This window comes from Sciurus carolinensis, chromosome 3 (genome assembly GCF_902686445.1).
Source record: "Sciurus carolinensis chromosome 3, mSciCar1.2, whole genome shotgun sequence".
Classification (NCBI taxonomy): domain Eukaryota; kingdom Metazoa; phylum Chordata; class Mammalia; order Rodentia; family Sciuridae; genus Sciurus; species Sciurus carolinensis.
Genome location: NC_062215.1, coordinates 36,732,766 through 36,750,883, shown reverse-complemented (window position 1 = coordinate 36,750,883; position 18,118 = coordinate 36,732,766). Strand labels below are relative to the sequence as shown.

Here is an 18,118-nt window from a genome sequence, read left to right as displayed (position 1 = left end):
TGACTATTTCTGCCTGTAAGGATAAAATTCCAAAGTAATTTAATGTTATATAATGAATATCTTTGTGTGTCAACAAATATTTAAAATATTTTTAAGGGAAGTTGTGTTCCTAAATCTGTCCCAGAGCTCTCTAGTCTTAAACTTCCAGTTACCCGCTTAATATTTTCCCTTTTGTGTCTTAATTCCACATATGTAAACCCAAACTCAACACAAATCCTTTCTCTGCCTTTCTCTTTCTTCCTTTGAAAATATTATACTTCCATCCTCCTTTCAATTTTATGTCAGTTGGATATCTCACAATTACAGACTCCATAGACTGAACTTAAATTCTCATCATTTTCCTTCACCTCTCACCTAGAACGTTTTTTTTTTCCTCACTTTCTCCCTTCTGCCTAAGAACTGTCTCAAATTTTACCTGTTTGATGAGGACTTCTGAGTAACTAATTAAAATGTGTTTTTATCCCTTGAATTACTCATCACAGTATACTTATTAGCAATAAGAATAGTTTTTATTTATAAAGATGCTTATAGTATAGTTGAGGGGATTGGATCAACTTGCTGAAAATGATAATCTACAGTTAACATTTTTCCTTTGGTATGGTGCTGAGGATTAAACCTAGGATTTGACATGTAGTAGGCAAATGCTCTACCACTGAACTACATACACCCAACACCCCTACAGTTAACATTTCATTGTAGTATGTCATAAATGCCAAAGTGCCCTCTTAAACTGCCTTTAGTCTGGTGTAGCTCAGTGGTGAACTGCTTGTCTAGCATGCATGAGGCCCTTGTTCAACCCCCAGTACTGTGCAATACAAAAACTGCCTTTAATGGCCAGACCCATGTGTTCTCTTTGAATGGATAGCACTTAGTCCCTAGTGCTTGTTTTAGAGAAAGAATTCGGTAGATGTTTTTAAAACTTAATTCATGTAATTTTAATGATAGATCCCTAGGGAAAAGATGGAAACTTTGTAATTAACATGCATCAGCATTTACTCCATAATGCTCTCAGAGCACATAGACTATGCCATCAAGAATTGCAGTGGCCAACATGAGGAAAAGGTACTTTGAGAGAAAGAAAAGTAGGTGACATGCCTGGCAATTTTCCTTTAAAGGAGTAATTTTCCTTCCTCCTTGCTCTTGGTTAGTTACCACATAAGGCCAATGAGGTCAGTAGACTCTTAGTGGTCCAAATGTGTCTGGTGGCTGCCACTACTGCTTCATGAAATAAATCTATGAAAGTTTCTTCCCAGGTTTTGAAGCACTGATTGCTTATATTTGATTTTTTCCCATAATTTGACCACAACTTTAGGTCATTACCTTCAGATCTAAATATTGTATATCATAACACAGATTTAAAGAGGTATTTGTTTATTTTATATATATATGTATATACACATACATACATACATTCATATACACACATATATGTATATATATATATATTTTTTTTAAACATGAATGAGCAATAAGGTATTACTTTTTCCTTTATTGGACTTATAAGCTGTGACAGAGAAATCTAGTCTTTGCCTAAGGTTATTTGCAAGGGTCAGGGTAGACTGCTGACATTCTAAACCAAGAGAAGCTATTAACTGCATCAGGTACTGTGTTTATCCAGGAATATTTGGGCATTTTCATCTCCTTATTTAAAAATATATGTGAAAGAAGAAAGGAAGGAAAAGCAATTTATGAAAAGAAAGCTGAAGTGATAACTAGTTTTGTTTTTCACTTCATAATCATGCTTCTAGCAGTTTAGAAAGTTTTTTTTAAACATACGCATTAAACTATCAAATAGGTTGATCCAAATTGTCCAAATAATCTTCTAGTCCCAGCATGTCTTTTTTTCTCTCATAGAAATTAGGATCATATATTTGTAAATGACTTGTGGAGGAGATTGAAGCAGTCAGTGTAAATGGAGTTTCTCCAGGTGCTGACGCCTAATCGCTGGGTAATAGCTGTGGACTTGCTGTGAGACCCACATTATTACAATGTAATCAGAATCCTGTTGCTCTGCTGTTATTGTCAGCCACTTGTGGAATTTTAAAAGCAATAACAATTTTGATTTTAAATCATGACATTATTAAAGTTATTTTCTTCCCTTGCCAGAATATAGCTATTGATGCCTGCCTTTGAAGGACTTGACTATAGTGGAATTCTTTGTTGGTGTTAGAAGGAATGCTTCTGTTCCTGGTTTACTGAGAGACTAAGCACCACCATACCCTCTTTCTTTCCACACAGTTTTTTCTTATCATAGTGTCAGTATTTGGTTATTATACTAAGGGGCATGATGACAGTATGGATTATATTTAAGTGTGTTTGGACCAAAAATTACTTATGTTTGACCTAGAAATTTATTATTAGAATTTATTTATAGAAATTTATTTTTCCTGTATTTTTGCTTATATTGTTAGTTAAACCAATTTTATTACTCAGCAATACCATAGAAGAAATAGAGAAATAGAAGAAAATGGCCCAGAAACATGCTTCTTTATAAGGGGAAACAAATTTGGATTTAAAAAAATATATATATAGTATCATGAAAATTAAGAATTGCCTTGTGTCAAAATATATTCTACTGTCATGTATTACTAATTAGACCAAATTAAAAAAAAGAATTGACTTGTAAACACACCTCTTGGTTAGAGTTACAGCAGGAATGTTATCAAACTCAAGTCTAGATGTAGGTTATGAAAGTCCTTGTGTTTTTTTTTCTCTTTGTACTATTAATATATTCTCTCAAGTCATTGAATTGGTAGGATTGTTTTTCTATATGTTATCATGTAGCCCCTTTGTTAGTACTCTTAAAAGCATCGCTTCACTTAATTCATACTGTTTCTTTGCTTTTTGTGGTAAATAGTAAAGGATAGAGGTCTAAGTTCCAGAGGCCCAAGACTCATATAACTGGCTGTCTTGAGACTTCTGGTCTCTGTTTACTACTAGTGTATTGTTTGTCTTTGCCAAGTGGAGATATGAATGCTCCTTAAACTTAAAAGCCTATTAAACATTGTTTTTAACAATTTTTTTAAAGAAAATTAAAATTTTTAAAATTTTTACAGACTTTATTTTGATTCAGTACTCCATGTAAAGTAAGAGGGAACTGTTATAGAAGAACTGAAAAGTTAGGATTTGTTAGATTCTCAGAATGCTGTATCTAATGGTAGATAATATCTATATTCTAAACAAAAGTTTAGGACCTGTATTTTCTGTTTCATAGAAAGTTTTTTATTTCTGTCTACTTGATTTCATTTAGCTTATATATTAGTCATATTAATCTTCACATTTGAATACACATTTAATTTCTAAAAGCATGAATTATAGGCTCACTTTGATATGAAGCAATTCTGAGAAAACTTAGGTGACTTCATATGACTCTTTCTCCTTCACAAAGTTTTCTTTCAGTTTTTTTTGCAGATCAGTATAAAACCTGTTCCATAAGACTTAGCCACAGGAACCATGTTAAGATTTGTTTATTTGCAAGTTTGAAGATTCAGAGCTGAGATACAGATATCCAAATGGGAGGCTTAACCCAAACAGAGTCTTAATAAGGACTGAACAGGATAAAATTTAGGTTGAATGAAGACATCATCTATCTTGTTTTATGTGTTTGTTTATAGAAAGCTACCTTGGTTGAACATGGAATCCGACGCCTTACTTTTCTGGTTGCACAAAAGGTATTGACATGGAAATTGTATCAGTTTTTCTTGTGCTCTTGCTGCAATTTTTAAAAATAAAGTGGGATTGTAATAATATGCTTACTTATAGGATTTATGCAGAGAAATAACTTTTTCTATAAATTTAATTTTTAATAAACATTAGATAACATTTGGGATTCTGGGACGGACTTCCTAAACTCTACCTGTTACTCAGTTCATTTAAAATGTTATTACTAATTGATGGTTTCTATTTTGTTTTTCTTTCTGTTTTATTTGAAAGGATTTCAGAAAGCAGGTCAACTGTGAGGTGGATCAGAGATTTCATGTAAGTATAAGGAACAATTATGAAAGACAACTTACTGTTTTATCTGTTTGCCACCAGTTATTGAAATGGGATATGTCTGAGATATTTAGAAGGGTTAGACTGCTGATGTTTGGTCCCTCTTCTTTTAGAAAGTATTATGATGAATATTCAATCCTATCAAGTGTTCTAGCAAAATTGTTGTTTTTTTTTTTCCCTTATAACGAATTCCCAATGTTTCTCTGAGAAAGTTAAGAATGAGCATATGCTTTTCTTCAGATGAATAAGGTAGAAGTAGGAACTAATAATTTCTTCTTGCACATAGTAAATCAATAATCAAGAATAATCAGTTGTACTTTCAGGTCTTGACTTCTGCCAAATATGGATTCAATTTCTATTATCAAGAAATCTCACTTCTGAAGAACAGTGATTTATTATTTAAAATGCCTTAACAGAGCGAAAGTTTCTATTTTTGTCTTATGTTAATTTTAAGAACAGGAAATAAATAAAAATTAAGTGTTCTTTTGTTTGTAGTCCCATTTAGCTGAATTGACTTAATATTTATGAAATTAAAATTTTTATGTGAAAGACAAGTTAATAACCTGGCATCTCAACTGTAGTATTCCCATGTGATCATACCTAGTATGATGACAGCAGTAAAACCAAAAAATCTAGTTCATAGTCAACATGTCATTCTCATAATGACTGATTATAGTCAAAATGTCTCACTAAAAATTAATTCTAATGTAGCTAAGTATGATTCCAGAGGATATTAGGAAGTCTTAATTTTTCTGATGAAAATTTTTATTTCGTTTTGCTTGTTTTGTTTTAGCAATTAAGATAATTTAGTTTTCAACTCCTATTCATTTGCAATAATGAAGATAACTTTTGAGATTCTGGAAAAGACTTTCTAAATTCAAGGATCTATGTGTGATTGCTTTTATTACCCTTTTGTTTATTAGGTCTCTAACATTTGATATTTTGTTTCCCCTCTTAAAATTCACCTTGCTGATACAGTCTATTGAGAAACAAGAGAGCCTACCCTGCAAACTAAAAAGCAAAGATTTTCTGAAATGCTTTAGGAAATGTTATGGACTTTGCAGCTCCCTTGTGTTATTGATGTCAGGAAATCAAGCAGAGTGCAGATATATATCAATCAATAACTTTAGATAGGAAACTGAAGCCACTGGAGAAGTATGAGGACCTTAAAGAGAACCCTGGGGCTTTAGGAAGAAAAATCAGGAGCTTAGAGAATAAAATCGATATTTGGGGATAGAATATGAGAGTTCATGAATAAACACTGTGACTGGTAGAAGCTGATCAGAACTAAGATAGACATGCCATAGTCAGCCCTGGATTTTGGAAGAGTCAAGGTCAAGTTTCCTAAATATTATTATGCTTTTCCTTTTTGTCACTGACTTTGGAATAATACCATATTATTTTGGGGAATGACACTGAATTTGTAAAATTCTTTTCCTTTTTGTTAATAGTGCTGATAGAGTCTTCATGTCTCTAGCACACTTAACTGGTTTCCTATTATAAGTATTCCATGATCAGTTACAGCAGTTCACTAAAAATTTTTAACTTAAAATTACTAGTTCTCACTAACATTTTTAAAAATTATTTTAGGTGTGAAACACATTTAAAAAAAATCCCTTTCATGTCTCTCTGAATCTATGTCATGTCCTAGAGTATGTCTAACAGCTTTAAGACTTTTTTTTTCCCTCCCTACTGTCCTGATATTTCTGGATTTCTGTTCAATGGGGACATGTATAGGCAAAATCTGTTAGGAAATGAGGCCAGCAGGAGGTCTTCCCTGGCAATCATTATTCCTATTTATAGTGGCATTGAGTGGGAAATCAGTGGAATTATCAAGTGACTTGATTTGTCACGAGTGTAGGAAAAGCTGCTTTAGAGCACAGAGAACATTAAGGTTTAAGTCTGGAGTAGATTTGCTTTAAAGAATTGAATGTTAGAGGAGTTGGGGGTGCTTTTATGTTATGCTCCTTAGAAATGGTTAGTGGTTTCACAGGGGGCAAGGGCAACTATTACTGAACTCCATCTAGGATCTACAATGGCCAGGAAGCCTTGGCAGGAACTGTACAAATCCGGGTCTTGCTGTCATAGTGCTGCTGTGAATTTGTCTGTTGGTGGTATCTTGCCATTCATGAAGGATGCTTAGCCTCTGTCATGTCATTTGATGTGTGCTTGGCCATAGTTAGTGTAGTGTGAAAAAGAGGAAGCTTTCTAGGAGTGTTAGAGATGAATCCCTTGATCTCTCTGGCTTCTTGGTAATCCACCATGATGTATGCAGCCTACCTGGTCTACAGTGTGAAATCCCTATATTATTGAATAGAAGAGAATGCACACATGAGGGGGCAAGGAGAGAAGGAAGGTTACCAAGTTTTGTTCAAGAACAACATTAGTTGGTGTTATGCTGTTTCATAGTCATGGGTCTTTCAGACTGCTTCAGAACTAGAATAAGGCAAACGAGGGCCCGAAGAGAAGTTTTAGAGAGTATGTTTACTTTGAGGTGTTTATTCAAGTACCAGTGCAGTCTGTAAGCATTTCCAGTACTTCACTGTATAGTCACTGTAGTCCCCAGAAAGCTAGCCATAAGGTGTGTCTGCTGCTGCCTTGATCTGTTCACTCTACGTGGGGACTTGTTCTGAGATGGCAGCGCTCATCAGCTACGAGGAGGTTCATTTTCAAGTCCATTTCCATAACCACCTAATTGAATCAAATATTCATAATGGGACTTTTAAGCATAGTTGCTTAAAATTGATAATTAAGCAGAAAGTTTGAGGAAAAACAACTCTATCCTTACATATATTCTTTGTATTAAAAATTAGAATCCTTGAAAGCAAAAAAGGCTCCTTGAATTTCTGTAACTATTTTCTGCAGCTAAGGTGTACCTCTACAGTGTTACATTAGTTAAAATTCACCAACTTCCTCTCTGTAGTTTCCCTCACATTTCAGGTCTGGAATTCTGAGAAGTGCAGTGGGAGGTGCAAATTGGGATATATCATGCTTTTTTTTTTTTTTTTTTTTTTTAACAATATTAGGAATTGAACCCACTGGCTCTCTACCACTGAGCTAAACTCCCCAACACTTTTTTAATTTTTTATTTTCAGACAGGTTCTGCCAAGTTTTCCCAGCCTGGCCTTGAACTTAAAGTCTTCCTGCCCAGTCTCTCAAGTTGCTGGGATTGCAGGCATGTACCACCATGTCCAGTTATATATTAGCAAAGTTCTTTTTAAAGATATTAAAATGCATATTTTCAGGATTTATTCCTTCCCTTTGTGACCTAAATAAAAAACATCAGGTCCAAAAATTGTGATAAGGTTCTAATCAAGCAATTTTACATCTGTTAATAAAATGTTTTCATTCATTTCTTACATGTAAGATTTCGTGAGATTTTTCAAATTGCTGCAAATCTCCCAAGAGATAATTGTAGTTTCATGATTGTTATGTGAGTGACTCCCACTTTAAAATGAAATGCTTTTGATTATTTAAGATTTGAGGGAAGAGCTCATGAACAGTTGTCAGGTTTCATAATTCATATATATATACACATGAGTGTATGTCTGTCCATCCTTCCTTCCTTTCAACTTTCTTTCCAAAAAGGTTGTTCTGTTTACTAGTGGACCAACTATGAGTTTTCAGAGGATTTGGTTTGGGTTTTTGTTTTAATTACAGTCTATATAATTAGTTCTCAGCATGTTGAGGTAAAAGAGAATTGCACCAGCAAGCTCCCAATTTCTTCATCTCATTAGGTTTTTAACACGATTATTAGTATCATAATCAGCTATGATGTTTTCTGTTGCAGGTTTTCACATTCTCTGATTTGCAGGGTGTCTTGATTGGCTAATTTAGGCAAATTATTTTGATTGTCTTGATGATGGTTGGCTGATTAGAACACAGCAGGGGTATAATTTCTTCCTGAGAAATGTTGCATTCTTTTGTTTTTTGGTACCAGAACACTAAGAGGGTTTTTCTTTGTGTACATTCAATTATGATATTTGCCCATAACACTAGTAGAATGCCTGGAAAGCAATTACATTAGTGATGGAATAAGCATGAATGCTGTTAGTGGAAAAATTGGCAGTATGAAGAGGAGGTGAGATGAAGGAATTTACTAAAACCAGATCAGACTTCTGGATTTCTTTTCTGTGATTCTGTGGTGTTTTGTTTTGTTTTTTAGTGGTTTTCTATAAAAGTCTTGAGACTTCTGTTCTCCCAAAGAGCTGCTTAATAGTCCTGCTTTCCCATTGCACAGAAGTTCCTACCACCACCACCACCCCACATTTCTGAATGTTCAATATTTAAATGAAGGATTTTACTGTGGAGCTAAAAACTTACTCAGATATTAAAAAAAAAAAAAAGTTTGCTTTTATATCATCTCATGATGGCTTTGTTTAACCGTACGAAAGTGTTTTTTTAAATTGGTGATTGTTGCTCAGTCTGGTCACCTACCTATAGTTCGTTCTCCACCAAGAAATCAGTTTCTTTCATTATTTGCAATAACGGTATTTCCATTCAAACTGTTTGCTTTTTATGCCTGTTAGTTACTATAAATTCTTTTAATTGGTTTAGTGAAAAAGAAAGCATTTTGATTTTGTTTTTGTATTGTTTTTGAAGGAAAATGGTTTTGTTTTTGAAGGAAAACATAATAATGTATATGATTAAATAGATGATATACTAAATAAATGTTTTAATTAATTAGCTAATAATAATTCAGGCAGAATAGAAAAATACATGCTTAAAAATTATATTGTCACTTTCCTTGATGACTTTTCTTTCAGGGAGTTTCATGGAAAGATTTTGTTACCCTTCCTTTTTGACATGTGGTTACTTTTTAGGTAGTACACTGAAAGCTAACTTCACTAGAATGAAGCCAAAATTAGGTTATATAAATCCATGAGCATGAAATCTACTGACAACTCAGCTGAATGTATTTCTACTTAACCTTGAAGTTATCCCTATGTGCTTCACTGTCATTGGGGTAGGGGGAGGGGAGAACATCAGAGAATTATTTAGAACAAAATGTCATTAGTGAAAGATCAGTTCTCTGTAAAATCCACCTTCAAAGGACTTTTAAAGACCCAACTCTGGACAAGCGATATCCCTGGGCATAGTAAATGCACTTCTAGAAGTATGTTAAATTCACTTTTGTAGTTAAAATACCAAGAAAAACATAAAAAGGTATATTATTCAAATTTTCAGTAAATTCATAAACCACAAGTTGTCAGCACAAATTTTGCTTTATTCATTTGTTTTCAGCCCTTTCCCCCACAACCAAAGTCTTAATTTCTGGTTTTGTTTTTTTTGTTTTTTTTTTTGGTGGGGATCTTTTTGTTATTGTTGTTTTGTTTTGTTGTCTCATGAAACTAAATCCTCTAAAGGAGACATTCAGATTATAACAAGAAAAGAGTGATAATGCCCTGTACTTTAGAGGTGAAAGGGTATGGGCTTTTGCATCAGAGAGGCCCAAGTTTATTTTCTGACTATGATCTTGGGCATATCACTTAAACCAAGGCTTGCTCATCTGTAAAATGGGGGTCATAAAACCTTCCTTGAGGTTGTTGAAAGCATTCACAAGAATGCCTGCCATCTAGAAGATTTTCAATATATCTTTTCTTCATGGTTCCTAAAGCCCACTGAAGAATGTGTAGGCAGCTAGTCCTGGTCTCTTTGCCTTGTACCAATAAGTGTTTGATTATATTGCGCTCATAATGAAGAAGATGCCTAATGAAACCTCCTATAGAGGCAAATAGTAATGATTTGATTCCAACACTGCCAGTAGAGCTTTCCATCCGAGAAACAGGGGTATTTGGTGTTAATAAGTTAAATTTCAGAAACTAATGAACTCTACTAATTGAATTCATCTTTGTTAATTAATAAGGTTCTAGTAAATTGGTTGCTTTCTTGTGTAATGCTCTGCAAAAGAGCAGTAAGACCTAATGATAACAAGTTCACTAATTCTACCCCTTTCTTTCCTTCAGAGTGGTAGTGTCCAAAGTAGTATCTAATAGTTTTCTTTTTCTTGAAATATTTTTTAAGCCCTTGAAAGTACTGACTTGAGAATGAATGTGAGGGAAAAAAACCGACCATGGACTGAAGATTCTATGCTATCTGGCTAGTTTACATTAAGAGTTTATTAAGGAGAAACTTGGGAAATCATTCTAGTAACTCTTATTGCAATTGCAATGTCTGTAGCATTAAGGGTATGTTGGTTTTATTTGCCAGATTTTGCCAAGAGCAATACCCAAGAAGTTTTATTTTGTTTTGTTTTAACTTAAGACATGAAAACATTATAAATTTTTTACTTTGGAGGCACTAGATACTTTAGATATCTAAAGTTAGGTAATAATGTGGTAATTCTCAAATTTGAAAGTAAGGTCAAATTGATGGTTACCCAAAGGATCATTCACCTTCTGTAGACTAGGCTTAGGTGAAGAGCATGTTTTCTGGGAAACTGTGTTATAGATGCCTGACTGCTCCTCTACTGTTTGTCTCTGGAGAGCCACATCTATGAAGGACTGACACATTTTACCCCTTTCTTCAACAGAGAGAATTCCCAAAGTTTTTCACATTCCGAGCAAGGGATAAGGTAAGGACTGATTGCTAGATTCCTAACCCTTTTATTGTTTTTTTCCTGCTATCTTTTCTTTTTTTTTTTTTTTTTTTTTTTCTTTTAACTAGGGATTGAACTCAGGGGCACTCAACCATTGAGCCACATCCCCAGCCTTGTTTTGTAATTTATTTATAGACAAGGTCTCACTGACCTCGCCATTGCTGAGGCTAGCTTTGAACTAGAGATTCTCCTGCCTCAGCCTCCTGAGCCTCTGGGATTACAGGCATGTGCCACTGCTGCCTGGCTCCTGTTTTCTTAAAAGCCAAGAGTAACTTACCTTTCCCTGATTGAACTTGTGTTTCTCTTTGCTTATAAGTGTCTTAGAACTAAAGTATACTCCCTTCAGAAAAAGTTTGATTTAGGAAACAATGAAATGTGTTGAGCTACCCAAAGAAAACAACAACTTTCAAAATCATCCCTATTCTTCAGAACAATCCTAATGATGTGATATGAAAAAATTAATGTACTGTACAATTATTCTTGTTGCCTAAGACAGTCAACTTACATTCAACTCTTGTTTACTTGCTATTGTTTTTCAATTTTAAAGTACAGTAGTTCATACCATGTTGGTTTCTTCTTGTTACCAGCTTATGTTTTTGGTGCTGACTCTCTGTTCACTCAGTTGACATGTATTCTGGAAAAAACAATTTTTTTTAAGCAAACATAGTAAATGTACAAATAAAAGTTTTTTAAAAGATGTATAATTATATATCTTTAAATATAATGTGTTCCTAAGCCAAATATCTTTTTTCGAAAAATGATATTTATTCATTGAGCATTTGCTGTGTCCTTTGTAATGTGTCAGAAATAGTAAGATTTAAGTCCTGTCCTCTATCATTTTAGACTGGTTGTGTAAACCTGAAACATCAGCATGTGAATAAATGTTAATGTGAAGCAGTTTGTAGTTAATTGTAAAAAAAGGAATTATAACATTAAATGCTATAGGAATTCTGAGGGAGTTGAAATTTTTTGCTTGTTTGTATCTTTTTGTTTGTTTTATTTTTGGTTCTTTGGTATCTGGGAGTGAACCCAGGAGTCCTTAACCACTGAGCCACTCTCTCCAGTCCTTTTATTTTTTATTTTGAGATAAGGTTTCATGAAGTTGTTTAGGGTCTTGCTAAGTTCGTGAGACTGACCTTGAGCTTGTGATTCTCCTACCTCAGCCTCCCAAGTTACTGAGATTATAGGCATGCATCACCATGCTCAGTGTCTTTGTTTTTAATGGAGAGCATCACCACTTGTAAAAGCATACATCTTGAAAGCTTAAGTGAATGGGTACCTTATTGCCTAATCTTACATAAGCTATAGCAAGAGCCTTACCGATATCTTGTATGTAGCTCATTTTTGTGGCTTATTAGCACATCATACCTTTGTTGCTATTTTCAAGCATCTCTTTTACCTGTATAATCATAATCTTATAACTACCTCTTTTAAGCTATTTTTTGTCTGATTCTTGTGACCAGTTTGAGGAGGACCGAATCTATCGTCACCTGGAGCCTGCTCTAGCTTTCCAGTTAGAGCTGAACCGGATGAGAAATTTTGACCTCACTGCCATTCCATGTGCTAATCACAAGATGCACCTGTATCTTGGGGCAGCTAAGGTAGAAGTCGGCACAGAAGTGACAGATTACAGGTTCTTTGTTCGTGCAATCATAAGACATTCTGATCTGGTCACCAAGGTAGGTGCTATACTTCAATGTGAAGTTATCCCTAAGGGAAGGGACAGAGAAATAAGTGTGGTTCAAAATCATGTTTTTGTTGTTTGAATCAAGGCTCTTGTTTTCTTTCTTTTCACTCTCCCTTAACCAGCAGGTGTCTGAGAGTCATTTCATTCACAAAAGTAAATATTACAAAATATAAAGGCTTATTTTTCTTTAATCTGATTTTTCTTGGTAATGGAAGCATAATAGCACTCACTTGAGAAAAAGAAAAGCATGCTAAAGACAAAGGGAGAGTTGAGTGACAATAGAGAAAAAGGAGAACAGGAAAGAAGTAACCCCATCATAAATCTGTCTAGAGGGATAGGTAGTATCTGTATATAGCAAGGATTTCCTGGTATATAGTTATTGCATTGCCTAGCCACGAGTTTTTGTCAACTTCTCATTTCTAAGCAGATTTCTAAATAGCTTATTTGGCATATGTGAGATATAATCCTTTTGGTGTTATAGCTCTGGGGGATGCCTAGCATCTCCACCTGTTGGAAGGAAATGATATACTAAGAGGCAGGAGAAAGGGCTGGCAAGGATTCTGTATGTGGCCTTTGCATGCCCCTGCTGCCTGTGATCACTAGACAGATTCTAGGGAGAAAAATAAACAATGTCTTCACCTGGTGCCTTCTGATTTATGATATACTGTTGTTTAAGTAGTTATAATAGCCATTTATTTATTGTTTCTTTGAAAACACATTAATGTTGGTGATTTTCTTCCTGTGTAGGAAGCTTCTTTTGAATATCTACAAAATGAAGGGGAGCGTCTGCTCCTGGAAGCCATGGATGAGTTGGAAGTTGCTTTTAACAATACTAATGTTCGCACTGACTGTAACCACATCTTCCTCAACTTTGTTCCCACAGTCATCATGGACCCATCAAAGGTACATGCCTCATAACTTCTCTGCCAGGACTCCAAGCACAAGCAAAGGGATTCATTCATATGTATCTTACTTGGACTTGGAAACAGGCATTCTTGTCCAAGTTTACACACTGTTTTAAATTTACACATTGCTTGTGAGACTGCGTGGCAAAATTTTTGCTGTAGCCATTAAGAAAACCCTGAAGGGCTGGGATTGTGGCTCAGTGGTAAAGCACTTGCCTAGCATGTGTGGGGCACTGGATACAAACCTCAGCACCACATATAAATAAAATAAAGGTCCCTTGATAATTAAAGAAAATTTAAAAAAAAATAAAAAAGAAAACCCTCAATACTGAAGGTGGCATGGTATTTGCTTGCAGATCATTGATTTATATGTATACATATATATATATATATATATATATATATTTTTTTTTTTTTTTTTTTAGTTGTAGATAGACACAATACCTTTATCTTATTATCTTTATGTGGTGCTGAGGATCGAACCCACTGCCTCACACATGCTAGGCAAGTGCTGTACAACTGAGCCACAACCCCAGCCCCTGATCATTTATAAACAGTATGGAAACTCTCTTCTCTTCATCCATTTGGAGCAGTTTTATATTTGCCATGATAGGAGATATAGTTTATATTATCCCCTATAATTTCTCACGTAGAAATAATTTTTGCTATTATTAGACATTTAGTGCACTTCTTCTGTACACTAAACATACTTACCTAGTGGCCTTACCGAGATAAGGCACCTTCCCAAAATATCTAACCTATTTCTCTTTAGTAGTTTACCACAAGAGAATTTGACTGGTAAGGGATTTCACATGTATTATGTCTATTTGCTTCTCTGAGGCTCTATTCTAAAATATATTCTATATAATTTAAGGAAAGAAAACAAGACAGTCCTGTTCTTGACCTTTTTATCCTAGGTATGTGAGACAGACTGCTCTCTATTCTGCTCCCTCTGATCAATTATAGGCATGAACTTTTGCTTTTTGAACTTAATATCTAGGTTCTGAGAAATAGTTCTCTACTTTTTTCTTGAAAACGCCAAGCTAATGATGGGTTACTTTTTTCTGTTAGGAAAGCCAAGGACAGGGCTCAAACCTCATCATCTAGTTGAATCAAAATTTCTCCTAGGTCAATCATGGTGGTGCATGCCTATAATCCCAGCAGCTCTGGAGGCTGAGGCAGGAGGATTGCAAGTTCAAAGCCAGACTTAGCAATTTAGCAAGGCCCTAAGCAACTTAGCAAGACCCCGTCCAAAATAGAAAAAGGGCTGGAGATATGGCTCAGTGGTGCCCCATGAATTCAGTCTCTTCAGTGGGAGGAGATATATATATATCCCCCTTAAATAAATTCCCCCTAAGAATATATATATATATATATATGTATTTAAGTATTTGGGGACTGATGAAGCTGGAATACTTGAAACATGGCTTGGATAGTGTGTAACTATATATATATTTGGCTTGACTTTTCTCAATGAATTTTTAATATTTACTTCTGAGCATTCTCTCTAAAACCCATATGCCCCAGCTCTGGATTCTAATCATAGATAGCTGTCAATTTTCTGTACATAGAGATTATTGACTTTTGTTCCCTCAAGAAAAGAATGGATAAATATCTCTTGGTTAGCAAGTGTGGGAATGAGAAGTTAACTTGAAATCTATTTCAGGTTAAAATTCTGTATTGTAAAAACAAGCAGTAGGGTGGCACATACTACTGAAGTACCACAGGGGAAGGAGAATATGAGATAATTCTGAGGTGTTCTAGTGTGTTGATAAAGCATTTTGATAAAAAGATATTTAAGAAAAGATTAATTTTGAATAGTATGACCTAGCTACCTGCTAGGAAACAGCCTGTTGCCATTTGGAAACAAAGTTTTGCATTAGCATGTCAATAATGAAATCACCCTTAAGGTCATTTAGTTAAAATAACTCTTCTAACCCTGAAAACTAGAAGTGTTAAGCTGCCTTGGTTTAAAGTTTGGAAAAACTAGGGAACATCTGCCCTTTCTCCTTAAATCCTTTGAACTGGCAGTGACCAAACTTTCAGTGCTCTAATGTTTAGAGAGAACGTTCTAGCACCACCTACAAATTGCCTTTCTTTAATTTCTGCAATTTAGAAAGAGACATATATTATAAAGTTTAATAAAATTGTATGGAAAAAAGCTCATGGTGGTAATTGCTATGTTGATTTAAGGTCCTGTAAGTGCAATGAAACATAGTTACCATGCATATAAATGCTACTTAATAGCTGTTTAACTAGGGATTTTATTCTTATTTGGGGCTTTCTCTTAAATCCTGTAGCTTTTAATTTTAGATATTGCAGATCTTAGATATAGAGTATGAATATAATTGGGAAAGGGGAAGAAGTTATACAGATTTGGGTGTCATGAGTTAGAGAAAACCACTCAAATCCCAGACCAGCATGAAATTGTCCCTGTCTTATTCTAAGCAAGAAGTTTTAGGGAGAAACTATCTGCCCACTTTGTGCAAGGAATGTATGTGGTGTACAGATCTCCATAAGCTAGCATCTTTTTTCCATTTCTCCTTTCCCAACGATGGGCAGACCTGAAACAGGTTCTTAGTTACAAGGTATTTAAGTTTTGTGTCTGTGATGACTTGGTGATGTGTCTGTGTCAGATTGAGGAATCTGTGCGGAGCATGGTAATGCGCTATGGAAGTCGGCTGTGGAAATTGCGCGTCCTCCAGGCAGAACTGAAAATCAACATTCGCCTGACACCAACTGGAAAAGCAATTCCTATCCGCCTCTTCCTGACAAACGAGTCTGGCTATTACTTGGACATCAGCCTATACAAGGAAGTGACTGACTCCAGGACGGCACAGGTACGGTACTCAAGCAGGCTTCTCTGAGTTTTGATTGGATCCTACAAATGAGCCACTTGTTCTTGTTATAGAAGACCCAAACTCACAAACCCCATTGGTTTATCAGTGAGATTATTCTCTTTTGAGTTTAACTGGTTGTGTCAATTTGAAAAACATTGCCTTATAAGAAATACCTATGTTCTCAGTCATGGATGTTATAAAGCCCTCAACCTTTTGTCACATATTGGTGAACACAAACACAGGCCAAGTGAACCTGACGCCAGGCATAATTCTTCAGTTTAGAGCTCTTTTTTTTTTAAGGGCTCCTGGGCTACTTCAGCAATCTAGTCTTCTCTGGTCTGATTTGTACTTCCTCTTTCCAGTGTAGTTAGACCACTCATTGACAACTGAGGAAAGAATTGTGAGAATGTCATCAATTTCTCCTATCTTAAAGAAGAAAAATTTCAAGTTAGTATCAAGTAGTGACTTTATCATATTTATCCATTATGTTATTCCACTTATATTCCACTTATATATATTTTCATTCCTTCAAGAGTTCAGAGTATCTATATAGGAACAAAGTAGCAAACATTAAACCATTTTTTTCAGATTAAAAAAATTGAGAATTCAAAAGTGAAAAGTGACTAAGACTGATTCTGTGATAAAGAATTCACTTTTAAATCTGTTTTAACTCCTTAGTTTCTAAATATTTGGGACATTTTATATGTTATTGGGTGAAGGTTACTTCACTAATGCTCACTTCTTCTTAAGAACGAGGACATTATTTTTAGAGCTTTGGCCTGAACTTGGGAAGTGCATTCCTTCCAATAAAAGGATGAACTTGCTCCAGAATACATAAACAGAACTTTAGTCTGTTCTGTGCATTTGGGTGCCAGGGAGAGATTGTGTCTCTTGTTTTTATCTATGTCCTTTTCAAACTGGGACTAGAGGTAGGAAAAGACATTTTTTGCCAGTCTTTTGAAGATGCATTTTTAAAATCTCAGTTTGGACAATTTTTATAGTGACCTTTCATTCTGTTCTTTGATTCCCAGTTAGGTGACCAGAAAAATCTATCCTGTGAGAAGTGAGCAGTTAAAACAGAGTGCACAAGAGCACAAGGGGTGAGAGCAAGAGAAAGAGTATTCAGTGATTTTTTTTTTTTTTTTTTTTTTTTTTTTGCTGCATTTGATGTTTTTCAGGACAACCTTAAGGACATTTTCAGTCAAAGCTTTCCATGGGCAGGGATGTTTTTAATTAACTTCTACAATGGCTTCAAGGCAGTCCTATTCTTGTGAAGAATAAGATGGCCACTTGAGATTTTAATGTTTTTGATAAATATGTTTGTTCTTCATAACTACTTTTTTCCCTTTATTTTATTAGAAAGCTTTTAGATTTCTCTCACACTGGTTAGTGGCAACACAGTAGCATGAAAGGTACAGATGTCTTCAATTAGGGCTTAGTACTATGCCTGGCACAGAGTAAGCACTGCCTAGGCATCTGAACGAATGAATTGGCCCCCTCAGCCTGAGGGGCAAGCCCCTTGGACCAGTGGCCCTGCGTATTTAAGAAGCCCTGAAGGAGGAGGACTTTCTCAGGCTCTTCACTTGAGAGTTGAAGAACCACTGTGACATGGGTACCAGTTTGTGAGCCCACAACTGGAAGTAGTAACTGACAGAAGGAGCAGCCTTCACCCAGTGCCAGTGCTCCCAAGAGTCTAGTTGGTGCTTTTTGCCAAACCTTCTTCCTTTTCTTTTGTGTCACTGGGGCTTGAACCCAGAGCCTCACACATGCTGGTTAGATACAATACCTACTGCACTACATCCCAGCCCCATCTTTATTCTTACTAAATTGTCCAGGTTGAAGCCGGGCATGGTGGTGCATGCCTGTAATCCCAGCATCTCTGGAGGCTGAGGCAGGAGGATTGCAAATTTGAGGCCAGCCTCAGCAATTTAGCAAGGCCCTAAACAACTTAGCAAGACCCCTATCTCAAAATAAATAAAAAGGGCTGGGATGTGGTTCAGTAGTTAAGTGCCTCTGGGTTCAATCGCTGGCACATAGATAGATAGATAGATAGATAGATAGATAGATAGATAGATATTGGTATCAGGGATTGAAC

At 35.4% G+C, this 18,118-nt stretch overlaps 1 protein-coding gene across 5 annotated transcripts in view; it reads left to right on the top strand.

Annotated features, from left to right (window-relative positions):
• The window catches only part of Acaca (acetyl-CoA carboxylase alpha), a 269,515-nt gene that overhangs the window by 159,450 nt on the left and 91,947 nt on the right, over nucleotides 1–18,118 (top strand). For all 5 annotated transcript variants that reach the window (XM_047545728.1, XM_047545732.1, XM_047545731.1 and 2 more), the window contains 6 exons: nucleotides 3,615–3,671; nucleotides 3,934–3,978; nucleotides 10,526–10,567; nucleotides 12,055–12,270; nucleotides 13,026–13,181; nucleotides 15,820–16,023. In XM_047545728.1, coding sequence (XP_047401684.1) covers nucleotides 3,615–3,671; nucleotides 3,934–3,978; nucleotides 10,526–10,567; nucleotides 12,055–12,270; nucleotides 13,026–13,181; nucleotides 15,820–16,023 — 720 coding nt within the window. The remainder of the gene's footprint in view (nucleotides 1–3,614; nucleotides 3,672–3,933; nucleotides 3,979–10,525; nucleotides 10,568–12,054; nucleotides 12,271–13,025; nucleotides 13,182–15,819; nucleotides 16,024–18,118) is intronic.